A 13,561-nucleotide genomic window follows, 5' to 3' on the forward strand; every position below is an offset into this window, starting at 1 on the left:
GTGCGCCTGGTCACCTAGCAGAGACAAGGCAGGTCCCTTGCCATCTGAGGTAAATAATGCTACTGTGCTAACAGGTGGGGAAGGAGCCAGCATGGGGTGGAGGCAGAGTTCATGGACACTTGAGTTTACAAGACGCATTAAGTATTTTAATAGCCTTTGGAAGTTAATACAAGACTGATAAAAGGTGCCCCAGTGCCAGACCTACAGAAGTTTCATCAGAGATGGAGGGTTGCTGCACAGCAAGTCATCGCCCGCTCTTCCCCTCCAAGCTCCTGTGCCTGTCCTGCCCTGCCCAGCCTGGAGCCAGAGCAGAAAGGGGGCTCAATCTCCAGCCTCTCTGCAGAGATCAACAATCTAGAGGCCACTTAACAGCAGCCAGGCAGTGGCATGGGGAGGAGGGGACAGGTGGCCCACAAGGGACAGGTGGGGGGAGTGGAGGCTGAGAGGCTTCCCATGGGCTCAGACACACTGGGCAAAGACTGTATTTAAACAGACACTGGCCATGCAGCTCAGGGCAGCACAAGCTCCTCCCAGATGTTCTCCTGGGGCCTGTCCACCCCCTGCTCAGGGCTCACTTTACACTGGGAGAGCTTTGGGGGCAGTTGTACAGACCCCACTACCACCTCCCTGCCCACTGAAACCAGTGCCTGGCTTCGCCCCCTGCCCCCCTTGGCATTACTTGTGCACTGTTTAAAAAAGCCACAAGACTTTAGCTAAAAAAAATCTCCCTGACGTATTTCAAAGCATCGTCCTCGTCCTCCGTGTCGCTCCTGCTCGCACAGCCCAAGGCAGCTGGCTGAGCGAGGGGCTTGGAGTCCAGCCGGGGGGTGCCGGTCCGGATGCACCGTGCTGGGCTTCCTGGAGACTCTGTCAGCATTTGCTGGCCTTCCTGCTCCCCTTCGGGCTGTGCTGGAACGCTGCCCTTGGTTCCCCTGACTACACACCTCTGGCACAGAAACAAACCATACGTGTCAGTAAAGCATTTCTGCCCAAAGCGCGCTGTAAGCAAGAGGGAGAAACACCCATGTGCACCAGCCCCAGGGCTGCCGCATCCCACCCCCGCCCCCCATTTCACAGCATACACACACACCGGCCTACGCTGCGCAGGGAAGAACCTGGCTCTTTGCTATTGAAGCTGCGGGGGATACTGCAGTGAACAGCTGGACACCTGACAGCAGCCCAGGCTCTCCAACACTTCTGGGGAAGTGGAGGGGAAAGGGTTCCCCAGGCGTGAACCAGAGAGCTTTTTAACAATCAGGAACAACCAGGGCACCAGGCCTGCCATTGGAGCTGACCCATGCATTATGTTCCACAAAACCCAGGTGGAATTCCAAGCAAACGCCCAGGGCTGGGAGGGAACGCACAGCACTTCTCTGCCATCCTGCAAGTACACACACGCATGTGTGCACACCCCCAGCACAGGAAGCAGGGCTGACTGGCTGGAGGTTCCCCCAGCCACAGCAAGGGTCACTGAGATGCAGGGTTGGCTGGAGAGAGGCAAACCCGCTTAGGGGCGCAGGGGAGACTGCAGTAGTGCAGAGAAAAGCCTTCCCTCCAAATAAATCGCTACTGGGAATTATGAACAACAAGAAGTCTTGTGGCACCTTATAGACTAGCAGATGTTTTGGAGCATAAGTCATCTCATGCATCTGACAAAGCAGGTGTCTGCCCACGAAAGCTTATGCTCCAAAATAGCTGTCAGTTTATAAGGTGCCACAGGACTTCTTGTTCTCGAAGCTACAGACTAACATGGCTCCCTCTCTGATACTGGGAATCACGCGACTAAACCCCATTAACCAGGAATCCTCTGCTGCCTGGCCTTGTGTGATTGAAGAGGACCACTCTCTGTGCCTTTGTTCACAGACATTTCTATGTCCCGCCCTTACTACAGTCTGCACATCTTAGATGGGACCCTCACGGTGCTGTGGGGTTCACCGAGGCACAGAGCGAGTAAGTGGTCAGGCAGCAGGTGTGTGACAGAGCATGAGGGAACAAGCAGATGTCCCAAGTCTGTGCCTCTGCCCCCACATGCTCCCTCCCTCCCCCTGCCCGACCCACTCAGAGTTGTTGTTTCCAGCACATGGCTTCTGAGGGGTGCATTACACAGTTTCCCACTGGGCCCCGGCATCACTGAAATGAGGTGGCTGGTTAGAGCACGCCCTGCAGAAGGGGAGGGGCGGCAGCCGGGCATTTTAAATGAGATTGGGCAAAGGCAGCAGGGCAGGGACACAGGAGGAAACTGCTGCACCGGGAGGAAGACGGGCGAGCAGGCCTCTGCACTCACCTCAGCCAGCACCCCCAGGGCCACGTCCACCAGCTCCGCTTCATTCATACAGTAAACAGTCACGTGCCTGGACGGACTGAGTGGAGATGGGAAGAGAAAACATAACGGGGGCTCAGAGGGGCAGCCTGTCGCCGCAGACACAACCAGCATGCACACGGGGGAATTCTGCGCCGCTGCGCAGGGCATCACTTAGGTTTGGGGCGGGTGGTGAGGCTGACAGATGTGCCGGGCCAGCCCCAGGGAAAGGTGGAAGGCCCAGCCCCATGCCCCCAGAAGGGACGGGGCCGAGGGCAGTCAGCCCACAGGCCCCCTCCCAAGCTGTCAGCGTGACAGAGAGGTACCATGCCACTCCAGCCCCTGCAAACTGCTCTGTACCTCAGTTGAAAGGGGCCAGGAGATCCCAGCCGCCTTTGAAGGGCTGGCCCAGGGGCAGTTTCCCCGTGTGCGTGTGTGGTGGGCGGGGGGCTGGGGCTTCCCCCTTCCCGTTGGTGTGTGTGTGTGTGCATCTAGGGTCCTCCATTCCTTCTGGATGTGTGCCTGGGCTCCCCACTCCCTTCCCTCTGGGGTGTGTGTGTGTCTGGGCTCCCGCATTCCCTTTGGATGCATGCCTGGGCTCCCACTATCCCTGTCGGGGGGGTGTATGTGTGCCTCGGCTCCCCCTGTTCCCTCTGGGGGGGGAGGTGCATGCCTGCTTTAAAAATGCCTCCGTTAGTAACTGATGAGTGCAGCGCCACGGTGGCACACATCCAAACATGCACATGTGGCCTCAGTACTCGTGCACAAGACAAAACTCACTCCACTCATGGATGAAAACTCTTAAGCTCTACCTAGACTGCAGGCTTCTGGCAGGTGACTGGAAGGCTCTCGGCAGACATCTGCCCCGTTGACAGCGTTCTGCCAACATCTCTGTACGCCTCGTGCCATGAGGAAGAAGGGCTGTCTCGGCAGAGGGGGTTATCCTGTCATTTGGCCCCATGTGGATGGCCCAAATGTCAGGAAAGCCTCTCCCACCAGAATGGTCAGCAGGAGAGATGCAAATGCACAGCCTTAGTGGTAACAGGGCCCCACACCTCAACTCCCTGCCTCCTCCCCAACCATTGCCCACTCCCCATCCCTCTGCCTTGACTCCCCCCCACCCATGCAGGGGTCGGGCCTGGGCTGTGATAGCGCACTACCTGTAAGAAACATGTTACTTTCACTGCTGGTTATGAATTAATACAAAGGATTAGAAGGAGGTTCCAATCCTACTATTTCTCCATGGATCTGAGAGCACAAACATTACCTCCATGACATGAGCTGAAGGTGCTCGACTTTGAGAGTCTCCGCTACCCTCAGAAATATTACAAAGAAAACAGGAGCTATGATTACTTATCAATTGGAAGAGACGGACAGTACAGGAGACACACAGCTATAAAATGGCTGGGTGCTTAGGGCAAAGATGTGTTGTTTCTGCACAGCAACCAGTAGCAAAGGTGTTCTGGGAAAAAGTCCTCAGAATTAAAAGATGCATTTGCTATCTGGCTGAGCAATCAGCATTTCTGTTAGTTATGTCACCTGTTCATTTTCTGTGGGACTCCATTTTGGACGAGCAGACTCCATGGGGGGATGCAGATGTCAGTAGTACAGGCAAGGCTGGATCAATCCACTTCCAGCTGGGTTTTCCCACCCTTTTACCACAGAACTTTCGCACCACTAAGGCTACATCTACATTAGTGGAAAACTTTGAAAGGGCCATGCTAATGGCCAAATTGAATACTAATGAGGCACTGAAATGAATAGTCAGCACCTCATTAGCATGCTGCCAGCCACAGCACTTTGAAAGTGCCACATTTCGCTCATGCCTGGCTCGTCTACACGGGGGTCCTTTTCGGAAGGACCCTGCAAACAGTGAAATCCCCTTATTCCTATCAGCTGATAAGGGGATTTTGACATTTGCAGGGTTCTTTCGAAAAGGACACCCATGTAGATGAGCCGCGCGCGAGCAAAACGCAGCACTTTTGAAGTGCCGCAGGCGACAGCATGCTAATGAGGCGCTGAATATTCATTTCAGTGCCTCATTAGTATTCTCTGATTTGGCCATTAGCATGGCCATTTCAAAATTTTAGCCAAGTGCAGACACGGCCTAAGTGAATAACCAGCGTGTGCCTGTCAATCAAAGTTCAGCTCCATCAGTTGGAGCAGTTCCCACCAGCAGCAGTTCCAGTCAGTTCCACCTTGTCAGCTTTCATCAGCAAGTTACAGAAGCTGTTCATCTCTTTGCGGGATCTCCTGGTGTTCCTCCCAAAGAGCTTTCAATAGCTCGAGGGTAGAAGGTCCCAGGCTTCAAGCTGCCCTTCCTCGCCATCGACTGTAACGTTATTCTGCTTTTGCCCGCGGTCTTCACTATCATCTTCTCTTTCCTTCTCCGTTGGATATTTTGGGTCCTAGGCTTCAGGCCTAATTAACTGTTCCAGTTACTGGGGGTTATGGTTACTGTAAGTTATAGCTGTTTTGTGTTGTATGTTATGGATGCTGTGTTAATTAACTGAATCATTATTCCCCTCTCCCTACTTATTGTAAATTTACTCCTTAATACATGTTTTAAAATATACTTTAGTGTCCATTTATTTCTAATTTATCTTAATTTACTTTCATTGGGTGTGATCCTCAATGGTGACAGACACAGCATTGGCCAGGAGGCCTGTGCTTCTGAAATAGGGACAACCCAGATTTGGGGCTTGTTCAAATGTCCTAGTTACATGAGTTCCTGAGGCAACTGTGTGTAACAGTCTGGATCCTAGTCAGTAATCTGACCCAGCACACTAAAAGAAAGAGTGTCTCAGACAAGGGTAAAGCCACATCTGGAATACTAGGCCCCCCAGCGTAAAAAGGATGTGGAGGTGCTGGAGCAGGTTCAGTGGGAGGCAACAAAATGATTAAGGGGCTGGAGCACAAGACCTATGAGGATAGGCTAAGGGATTTGGGCTTGTTTAGTTTACAGAAGAGAAGACTTAGGGGTGATTTAATGCAGCCTTCAACTTCCTGAAGGGGAGCTCTAAAGAGGAGGGTGAGAAACTGTTCTCAGTGGTGTCAGATGGCAGAACCCATGAGTAAAGGTCTGAAGCTGAAGAGGGAGAGGTGTAGGTCAGATATTAGGAAAAACTACTCCACCAGGAGGGTGGTGAAGCATTGGAATGTGTTGCCTAGAGAGGTGGTGGATTCTCTGTCCCTCAAGGTTTTTAAGTCCTGACTTGACAAGGTCCTGTCTGGGATGACTTAGATGGCGTTGATCCTTCTTGAAGCAGGGGGCTGGACTAGATGACCTCCTGAGGTCCCTTCCAGGCTTATGATTCTATAATTCTAAGGGTGAAATGGAACTAAATGGAAGAAAAGATGTCACATCTAGGGGTACTGTCATTCGCCCCCAGATTGGAGAGATGAAAAAGACAGGAAAGTTTAAAGCGTAATGTAAGCAATCTTTGTAGTGTGACAGCATGTTCGTTTCTTGACAGCAGGGAAAGATCCCAGCAGGTGATCAGTCATTAGTTCTGCTGCTCTTGGAGTGAAGCATTCATAGATGATAGAGCAAAAAACAGTCAGCCTGGGGGGCAGAGGGAGGAGAGAGAAGAAGGAAGTCGCTTTTCAATCAGAGTGGCTGGGGGCAGCAGAGGATGGGGGGAGAGCCTCAGAGAAACAGCAGAACCAGAGATGCATAAATAAAGTGTCCAACATTCCTCACACTCCCGGGTAGAGGGGAGGCAAGAGCCAACGTCCTGCAGTGGCTGAGTTCTTGTTAGGGGGAGAGAGGGGTACTGCCTCCTTATCCCCCAGATGATGCCCATGCCACTGTGCAATGCAGAATTTACACAGAACCGAATGGAATTTTTTGTACAATTTCCTTCCTCCCCAACTCCACAGAAATAGGCTGCAGAGCTTCTGGCTGCCACTAGAGACGCTGCGGCCAGTAGACACTAGCTTTCAAATCAAAGACACAGCAGGGGTGACTTCTGGCAGCAGCGGTTCCCCGTATAAGTCTGGGACCCACCAACAGGCAGGCTGTTTCTCCATCTGGATCCCTGAGTGTTGCGGGAGCAGGGAATGTGGATGTCTGGGCAGGGTGGTATTCACAGCTGGGCTGCGGGGGGAGAAGGTGTCTGGTCCCCAATGGGCTTTGGGACCAAGAGGCAGAGAAGCAGAAATTGAGTTGTTGTTGGGATTTCCTTAACTCCCTACTCCTGGAGGAATGTGTACGTATTGTTACAGACACAGGTGCTTCTAGGTATTGTTCAACAAATTACCAACCTAACTGAAACTGGCAAGATTGTACAGTGTTACTGTGACATATAAAATATGCACAAATGATAAAATATTGAGAGTTGAATTTTTGTGGTTTTTGGCATTGAATTCCCCCAGGAATAAGGCATGTCAGCAAAGGGGCCTCTAATGTTTGCTTTTGTTTCTGCAAGCTCCTATTTTTCAATAACAGGAAGTCAGCTGGAGTCTGCTTGTCCTCCCATGCCACTATTACACCCGTGACAGTCAGATGATCTGACTGGAGTTACGTACATCAGCTCCAAGCCAAAGTCAGAACATTTTGAACCTTTTTTCTGCATATTTCCATAACCAGCCCAATCCCTGACACTTTCAAGCACAACAGTTCTCCCTGCAGGATCACAAAGCACTGGACTGGCTGGGGGAAGAGGTCTCCAGGACAAATGCAGCAGTGGGGATCAAGCACTAGGAATACTGCACAAGAGGAAGTGGAGGGGGAAAGGGAAGAATAGCATAGCTCAGACAGGATTTAAATACCCAAAGGGATCAACATAGCTCCAGCTTTTCTGATGAGTGTAGTAAGATCGAAGCAAACAACTCTGTGTTTTCCATCTCTCCTGAGAGAGCATCTCTGCCAGCACAGAGCTCCCTGCAGCTCTGACACAGGGAAGAGCACCCTGCGGGAGCCTCCAACCCCCCTTTTGTGTTCATACCCTGGTTTCACCTTGGAGGTTTCCTAGCTAAGTGCTGACCAGGCCCCACAGTGCTTTGCACACAGCAGCAAATACAATTGCAGCCTGAGTTGTCACAGCTGCACACAACGCTTACCTTGCCACAGCTGTCTTCTTTGCCCTCTTGGGTCTTACTGCAGACACATTCTTTGTTGGCTCCACCTCCCCCGCTGCCATCCATGGTGGGAGGACCCTCTTCTTGGCTTTCTGCACAGCAGTTTCCATCTCTTTGCATTTAAAAAAGGAACAGACACACAATTAAAAGTCAGCCATTTATAGGTCAGGATTCACCAATCTGATAGTCTGATGCTGTCCTATACATCCCTTTCTCCCAAGCAGAAGCATTCATTAATCAGCAGCTAATGCACAAGGAACCCTGCTTCAGATCCCCGATAATGTCTTAAAGGGACACAGTCAAAACAAATACATATTTCCAACAGACATAGGTTCACTCACCATTTTGGACTGGTTATCTCTGAAAACATTTCTAGAAGACCTGGTTCATGTTTAGCCAGCGTCAGTTACTTACTGCAGTTCCCTCCCCTTGCACCGAAGAACTGAAGTTTAGCTGGGTTCAGCCAATTTCTAGAGCCTAACCAAATTCAGGGTCCGTTTGATCAATTTCATGCTCATGGGATTGTTAAAATGGTAAATGTCCTGGCTGCTGGTATTTAAACAGGAAATATCGCAGTGTTGTAAGCATGGGGGTTCTGGCCCAAACAGAGGGCGTGGCAGGATTGCAAGGCTATTGCTCTGGTGGGGTAGGGGACTCCCAACCAGCAGCTATGGAGCTACCTGCAACTGGGGGATGAGGTATCCCAGAGATGGGTATGACCAAGAGGAAGGTCTGTCCCTTCCCGGGACTAGCATCTGGAGAGCGGTGTGCAGTAAGCACCCTCAGCCCTACCCCTCCCCTGCAATGGCCAGATTTCATGGATGAGGTCAGATTTCACAGTCTGTTATGCATGAGTTTGGTAGGGCCCTATTAATTACTCCTCACCCCTGTCATGCAGACAGGTGAAAGTAGGAGCCATGGGCCATGAACCTAATCAGGCTCAGAAGCTCCTGGATGCACTTCCTGGGCTCAGCCCATGTAGCCTCCCCTCATCCCATTGGTTTTCCACTCCATGGGCACGAGTAAAACGTGGCTGTGGTTGGGCTTCCAACACTTCTGGGAGAAGATTTAAATCCTCCCCACCCCTCAAATGTTTCCACTCAAAATCACTGCATGAAACATTTTTGTTCACACAACAGCTTGTTAAAGGATACCCTTAGAGCTGGACTCTTTTACATGTGTACACACAGGGGAATCTAGGGATTGCATAAGGAAAAAAGGGATCCGGGGTTCATAGTGAACCACAAGCTAAATGTGAGCGAATAGTGTGACACTGTTCCAAAAAACATGTGATCCCCCTGGGATGCATTAACAGGAGTGTCATAAGCAAGACTTGAGATGTCAGTCTGGTCTACTCTGCACTGATGAGACCTCAGCTGGAGTACTGTGTCCAGTTCTACACGTCCCATTTCAGAAAAGATGTGGAAAAATTGGAGAGAGTCCAGAGAAGAGCAATAAAAATTATTTAAGTTCTAAAAACATGATCTATGAGGGAAGATAGAATTGTGTATGTTTAGTATGGGGAAGAGAAGTCTGTGAAGAGACACGATAACAGCTTGCAAGTACGTAAAGCTTCTTACAAGGAGGAAGGTGAAATCTTCTTCTTAACCACTGAGAATAGGACAAGAAACAATGGATTTAAATTGCAGATAGGATGGTTTAGGTTGGACATTAAGAAAACTTTCCTGTCAGGGTGGTTAGACATTGGAATAAGTTGCCTAAGGTGGTCGTGGAATCTCCATCATTGGCCACTTTTAACAGCAGGGTAGACAAACACCTGCCAGGGGTGGTCTAGGTGGTGCTTGGTCCTGCCCTGAGTGCAGGAGCCTGGAGCCGATGACCTCGAGGTCCCTTGTAGTTCTATTATTACTACAGGGAGGAACAAACTAACCCAAACATGGCCTGCACAGCAGGAGTAAAGCACCTTATGGGAACAAGCATTTGGGAGTTACTGGAACTGGCATTCCCCATGTATTCTGCACACATTGAATGAAAAATGTACTTGTACCTCGAGCACAAACCCTCCTGCAGCAGGCTGTGCCCCAGACTTTGCAAAAACTCCACTGAAGTATGTTGAAAAAAGTCTTCAATTCAGGAGAGCACAACCAAACTGCCTCTTGCTCCTGCCCTGGTTTCGGTCTCTTTGTTGAGCCCCTCGCTCTGTAAGCAGGCCTCAGGGATTCCTCGTTCTGTGGTCATCAGGCCTGGGGATGCTGGACAGAGGAGCAGCAGCTTACTGGGTCTCCTACTTAGTCAGTCACACGGGGTACGTCTATACTTACAGGGGCTTCAATGGGCCGCAATTCATCTACAGGAGATTGATTTTGCCACGATAGTGAAGCAGCGTAAAATTGATCTCTCTGGGCTCAGCCATCGACCCTGTGACTCCATGCTGCTGCATGGAGTAAGGAGTGCCCCGGTGAGCCTGAAGAGGCCCGATCTACACCAGAGAAGAAAGTCGACCCTGATACATTGATTTGAGCTACGCTGTAATGGCATGACTAGAACTGCATAGCTGGGATTGACTTTGATCGCTGGCATAGACCAGGCCTTACTCTGCTACTACTGCTCCAGCCGGAGGTGCTAGGGTTACTGTATTTGACCTTTCAAAAACGACGACACCCTGAGAGGGTGTGCATCTGTATCAGTAAACCCTCCATATAACAGACACGTGGGGGGAAGGGGTGTCCCTTAATGCTGAAAGTCTATTATGTTCAGGGGTTTACTGTTTCGCTCAAGCATCCTGCCAGCCAGGCTTCCTCAGTCCCCTCAGTCCCACCCCCCCCAAAAGGGCAACTCACCAGAACCACTGAACCCCCCACCCCAGCGGCCACCTGCCGCAGCCAGTGCTCCTTGCTGCTGGAGCTGCCCCTGCCCGTGAGCTGCGGGGCTGCAGCAACCACTGCTACCACTGGAGCTGCCGCACGCTCCTCCCACCGGGGTGGGAGTGTACCCCAGTGCCATCTGCCCACGTACCCGCCCCACCGCTGGTGGGAGGAGCAGGTGGCAGCTCCAGCAGCAGCGACTGTCCCGGCAGCAGCAGCTCTGGCAGCCGGGGTAGGCTGGAGATTTAGAATTTTCTGGGCCCCGATTTAGCAGGCGTGGGGAACAAGGGGGAGAGGGAGAGGCTGATGGAAGCCCCTTGTTCCCAAAGTCTGCTAAATCGAGGTCCGTAAAATCCAGGGGCTACTGTACCTACCAGTGCCGTTGTGCTAATGTACTAGGTATGCTGGAGCACATTAATACAAGGTGAATGGGTAGATGCTGATACACCTACGCCCCCCGCCCAACAGGGGTGCCCTCTTTTTTATCCGCTCACCCAGGGGGCGCCACAGCTTGGCCCCCAATGACACTTCACCCCCCCCCCCCAGGCGCCCCGGTCACCCACGGCAGCGCACAGCTTTGGCGGGAGGGCGCCAGGGAAGCGGGCACCAGCCGGCTGGTTTCCACGCGGCTCCCGCAGCCCTGCCCGAGCTCGGGCCAGCCCGCTGGGGGCCGGGAGGAGCAGGGCGCCGCCCCGAACGCGGCCCGGACCAAAGCCGCCGGGCTCCCACCCAGCCGCGCCCACCCGCCGGCGCGGGGGAGACGCGGGGGCGGGGAGTGAAACGGGCAAAGCGCCAGCAGCCGCCGCCAGGGAACCGCCCCCCGCGCCAGGGACGCGCGGCTCTTGCACCGCCAGGGCAGCGCCGGAGCCAACCACCGGCGACGCGGGCGGGGCTTAGCGCGCCGGCCGGGAGCGCTCGGGGGCCAACGGGCCTCCTGGAGGCCAGGAGCGGCCGCCACCGCCTTTAGCCCCCGAGGCGGCTGAGCCGGGCCGGGAGGCGGGCGGGTCCCCGGCGGACAGCCACTTTCCTTCAGCTGCGGGGCCCCTGGCTGGGGGGGTGCGGATCGCCTCCCTGGCAGCTCGTCTTGGTGCTTACCGCGGCGGCTCGGGCAAGCGGCACTAAGAGCAGCCGGCTGCCATTGCTGGCTCTGCGCGGTGTCAGCCGGGCTCGCTCCAGCCCGGGGCTTCCCGGAAATCAGCCCGGGCGGGAGCCGTTTGCTACGCTGGGCCCTCTGCTGGCGGACGGCACCGCGGCAGTCTCACCCACCCGGCCGTTCTCAGCTGTTTCAGCGCTTTCAACTCCTGGGTGCAGCGCCGGGACTTCAGCATAGCCTAGGGCAGCGGTTCCCAAGCTTTTCAGCGTCATCCACCCCCCCTTTAAGAAACCCTCCCACCTCTTCACCACCATCATCCAACCCCCTTTTACCAAAACAATTAATTCTAGTTTAAAATAAACCCAAAACTTGATATAAAATGTTATTCAAAATTAAAAATGAGCACAAAGTTTTTCTTAGCCCCTTGCCTGTGCCTGGTGTAGCCCCAGCTGGCCAGCTGCCTGAGCCCTGTGCCAGCTGCCTGCCTGCCTGAGCCCTGCACAGCCAGAGCTGCCCATCCGCCTGCAAGATGCCAGGGCCCCACTCTGCTGGGACAGCTGCCTACTCGCCAAAGCACCACAAGCTGTGAGCCAGCCACCCACCATCCTGAGCTGCCTGAACCACAGGATCCCGGGGCCATCCACCTGCCCACAAGTCCATGCCCTGCAAGCCACAAGCTGCCCACCTGAGCCCCTCCCCCAAAGCCAGGCACCACCAAGCCCCTGCTCTTGCCCCATCCCCATCACTAGGCACCACCAGTACACCCATCTAATCCCATTGTTTTCTTCCTCCCCCTTCCCTCCAAACCCACAGTCACTCATCTTTGCATCCACCATGTGGAGCTTTGCCAGCTGCCTACTTTTTCATAGCTGCTGTGCTGGGTCACCCCTGTAAAATGGCAGGGGCTGAGAGATGGAAGCAAATACCATCTCTTTCTTGGGGGGAGGGGGTTGCCTTGTGCCCCCCCCCCCAGGAATTTCTTCATGCCCCCAATTTGGGAAACCATGGACTAGACAGAGATACCAGGATAACCTTTCTCTTGTCAAGCACTGGTAAAAGCGTCCCCCTGTAGCCCTGGGTGGTATGACAGAGCTCATTTAACCTGCTGACTTTTTTTTTTTTTTTTTTTTTTTTTTTTTTTAAAATCCTTGTAGGAAAATAACAGATACTTTCTGATATCCACTTCCTACATATCACACTGTGTTCTTCAGGTCACAGAAAAACACCTCCTAGGCAAGTGTGTGAAATATTTGTGCATTACAGCTCAGAGATAAGAGGCAAGGTTTGAAAGGGCCGGTGATCTTTTTTGCCTCATTTTGAGCAATTTAACAAGCGTGGATTTTCCCCAATTCTCCTCTTCTCCTTGCAGCTCGTTTAAGGGAGCACATTAGTTGGACTGAGGCAGTTACCACACACAGCAACAGACTTTGATCACTCCCCTTGGTCTCTAGTTACTGTCAAAATCTATGTTCTGGGGCTGTGGTCTGCCCCCCACTGCACTGGCTGAGTGGATGCCCTGCAGGGTTTCACTTCTACCCCAACCCCCACTTGCCCCAGCTGGGCTGATGCCCATTCCCTAGCACGGTGTTTCCCAAATGGGGTTCCCCAAGAAAATTCCCCTGCAGCTCCAGCCACCACTGAAACAGCAGAACTAAATTTAAATTCTTTCAACAGCCATCAGGGAGGTGCGAGGGATCCAGCCATTAAACCAACTGAATTTAGTTCCATTATTTCAGTGGTGGTGGGGCAGGGCAGGGCGTCACGGAGAGCCCCTCATTCACCCACTACCTGAGTGGCCACCCCCTGCTGGTGGGCATGGCTCAGCTCAACCCCAGCATCGGAACACATCTACCCCAGCCTTCCTTCCACTGGGTGCAGGTGGCTGCCCAGCATAGGCTCCCAGCCAGCACCACAGATGGGTTAGTCCCAGGGGTTAGTTTGGGGCTGAGAAGGGTGAAGCCTGCAGCTGGGAGAGCTGATTTGTCAGATGGGAAAGGGGAGGTAAAGCTGGAGATAGGGGGCAGGTTTGGGGCCAAGGGGGTTAGGGTAAAGCTTGGGAACGGGGTTCTGCAAAAATTCTTTTGGGAGTAAAGGGTTCTAGGGCCAAACAAAATTGAGAAGCGGATCTCTGAGGCAGTGTAAGACTAGGCAAGGGACACAAAAAGGGGGCAGCAGGTTAACACAGAGGCAGTGAAAGCTGGAGAACCTGGACTCTCCATTGTCCATTAGCTTTGCCTACATTACAGAACACCAGTGTTCCCT

General features: G+C 53.0%; 1 protein-coding gene across 2 annotated transcripts; it reads right to left on the reverse strand.

Annotated features, from left to right (window-relative positions):
* Positions 1–124: 124 nt before the first annotated feature.
* CYREN (cell cycle regulator of NHEJ) lies at positions 125–11,505 on the reverse strand. Of its 2 annotated transcripts, none has more exons than XM_075011140.1 (4): positions 11,302–11,505; positions 7,364–7,493; positions 2,285–2,360; positions 125–946 (listed from the first exon to the last, which is right to left on the reverse strand). In XM_075011140.1, the coding sequence occupies exons 2-4, from the start codon at positions 7,489–7,491 to the stop codon at positions 710–712; spliced, it is 441 nt and encodes a 146-aa protein (XP_074867241.1). In that variant the 5' UTR covers positions 7,492–7,493; positions 11,302–11,505; the 3' UTR covers positions 125–709. The 2 variants fall into 2 exon arrangements, with proteins under 2 accessions (XP_074867241.1, XP_074867249.1); XM_075011148.1 differs by lacking the exon at positions 11,302–11,505 and adding an exon at positions 9,390–9,538.
* Between the last annotated feature and the right edge of the window lie 2,056 nt (positions 11,506–13,561).

This window comes from Carettochelys insculpta, chromosome 1, assembly GCF_033958435.1.
Source record: "Carettochelys insculpta isolate YL-2023 chromosome 1, ASM3395843v1, whole genome shotgun sequence".
In the NCBI taxonomy this organism is placed as follows: Eukaryota; Metazoa; Chordata; order Testudines; family Carettochelyidae; genus Carettochelys; species Carettochelys insculpta.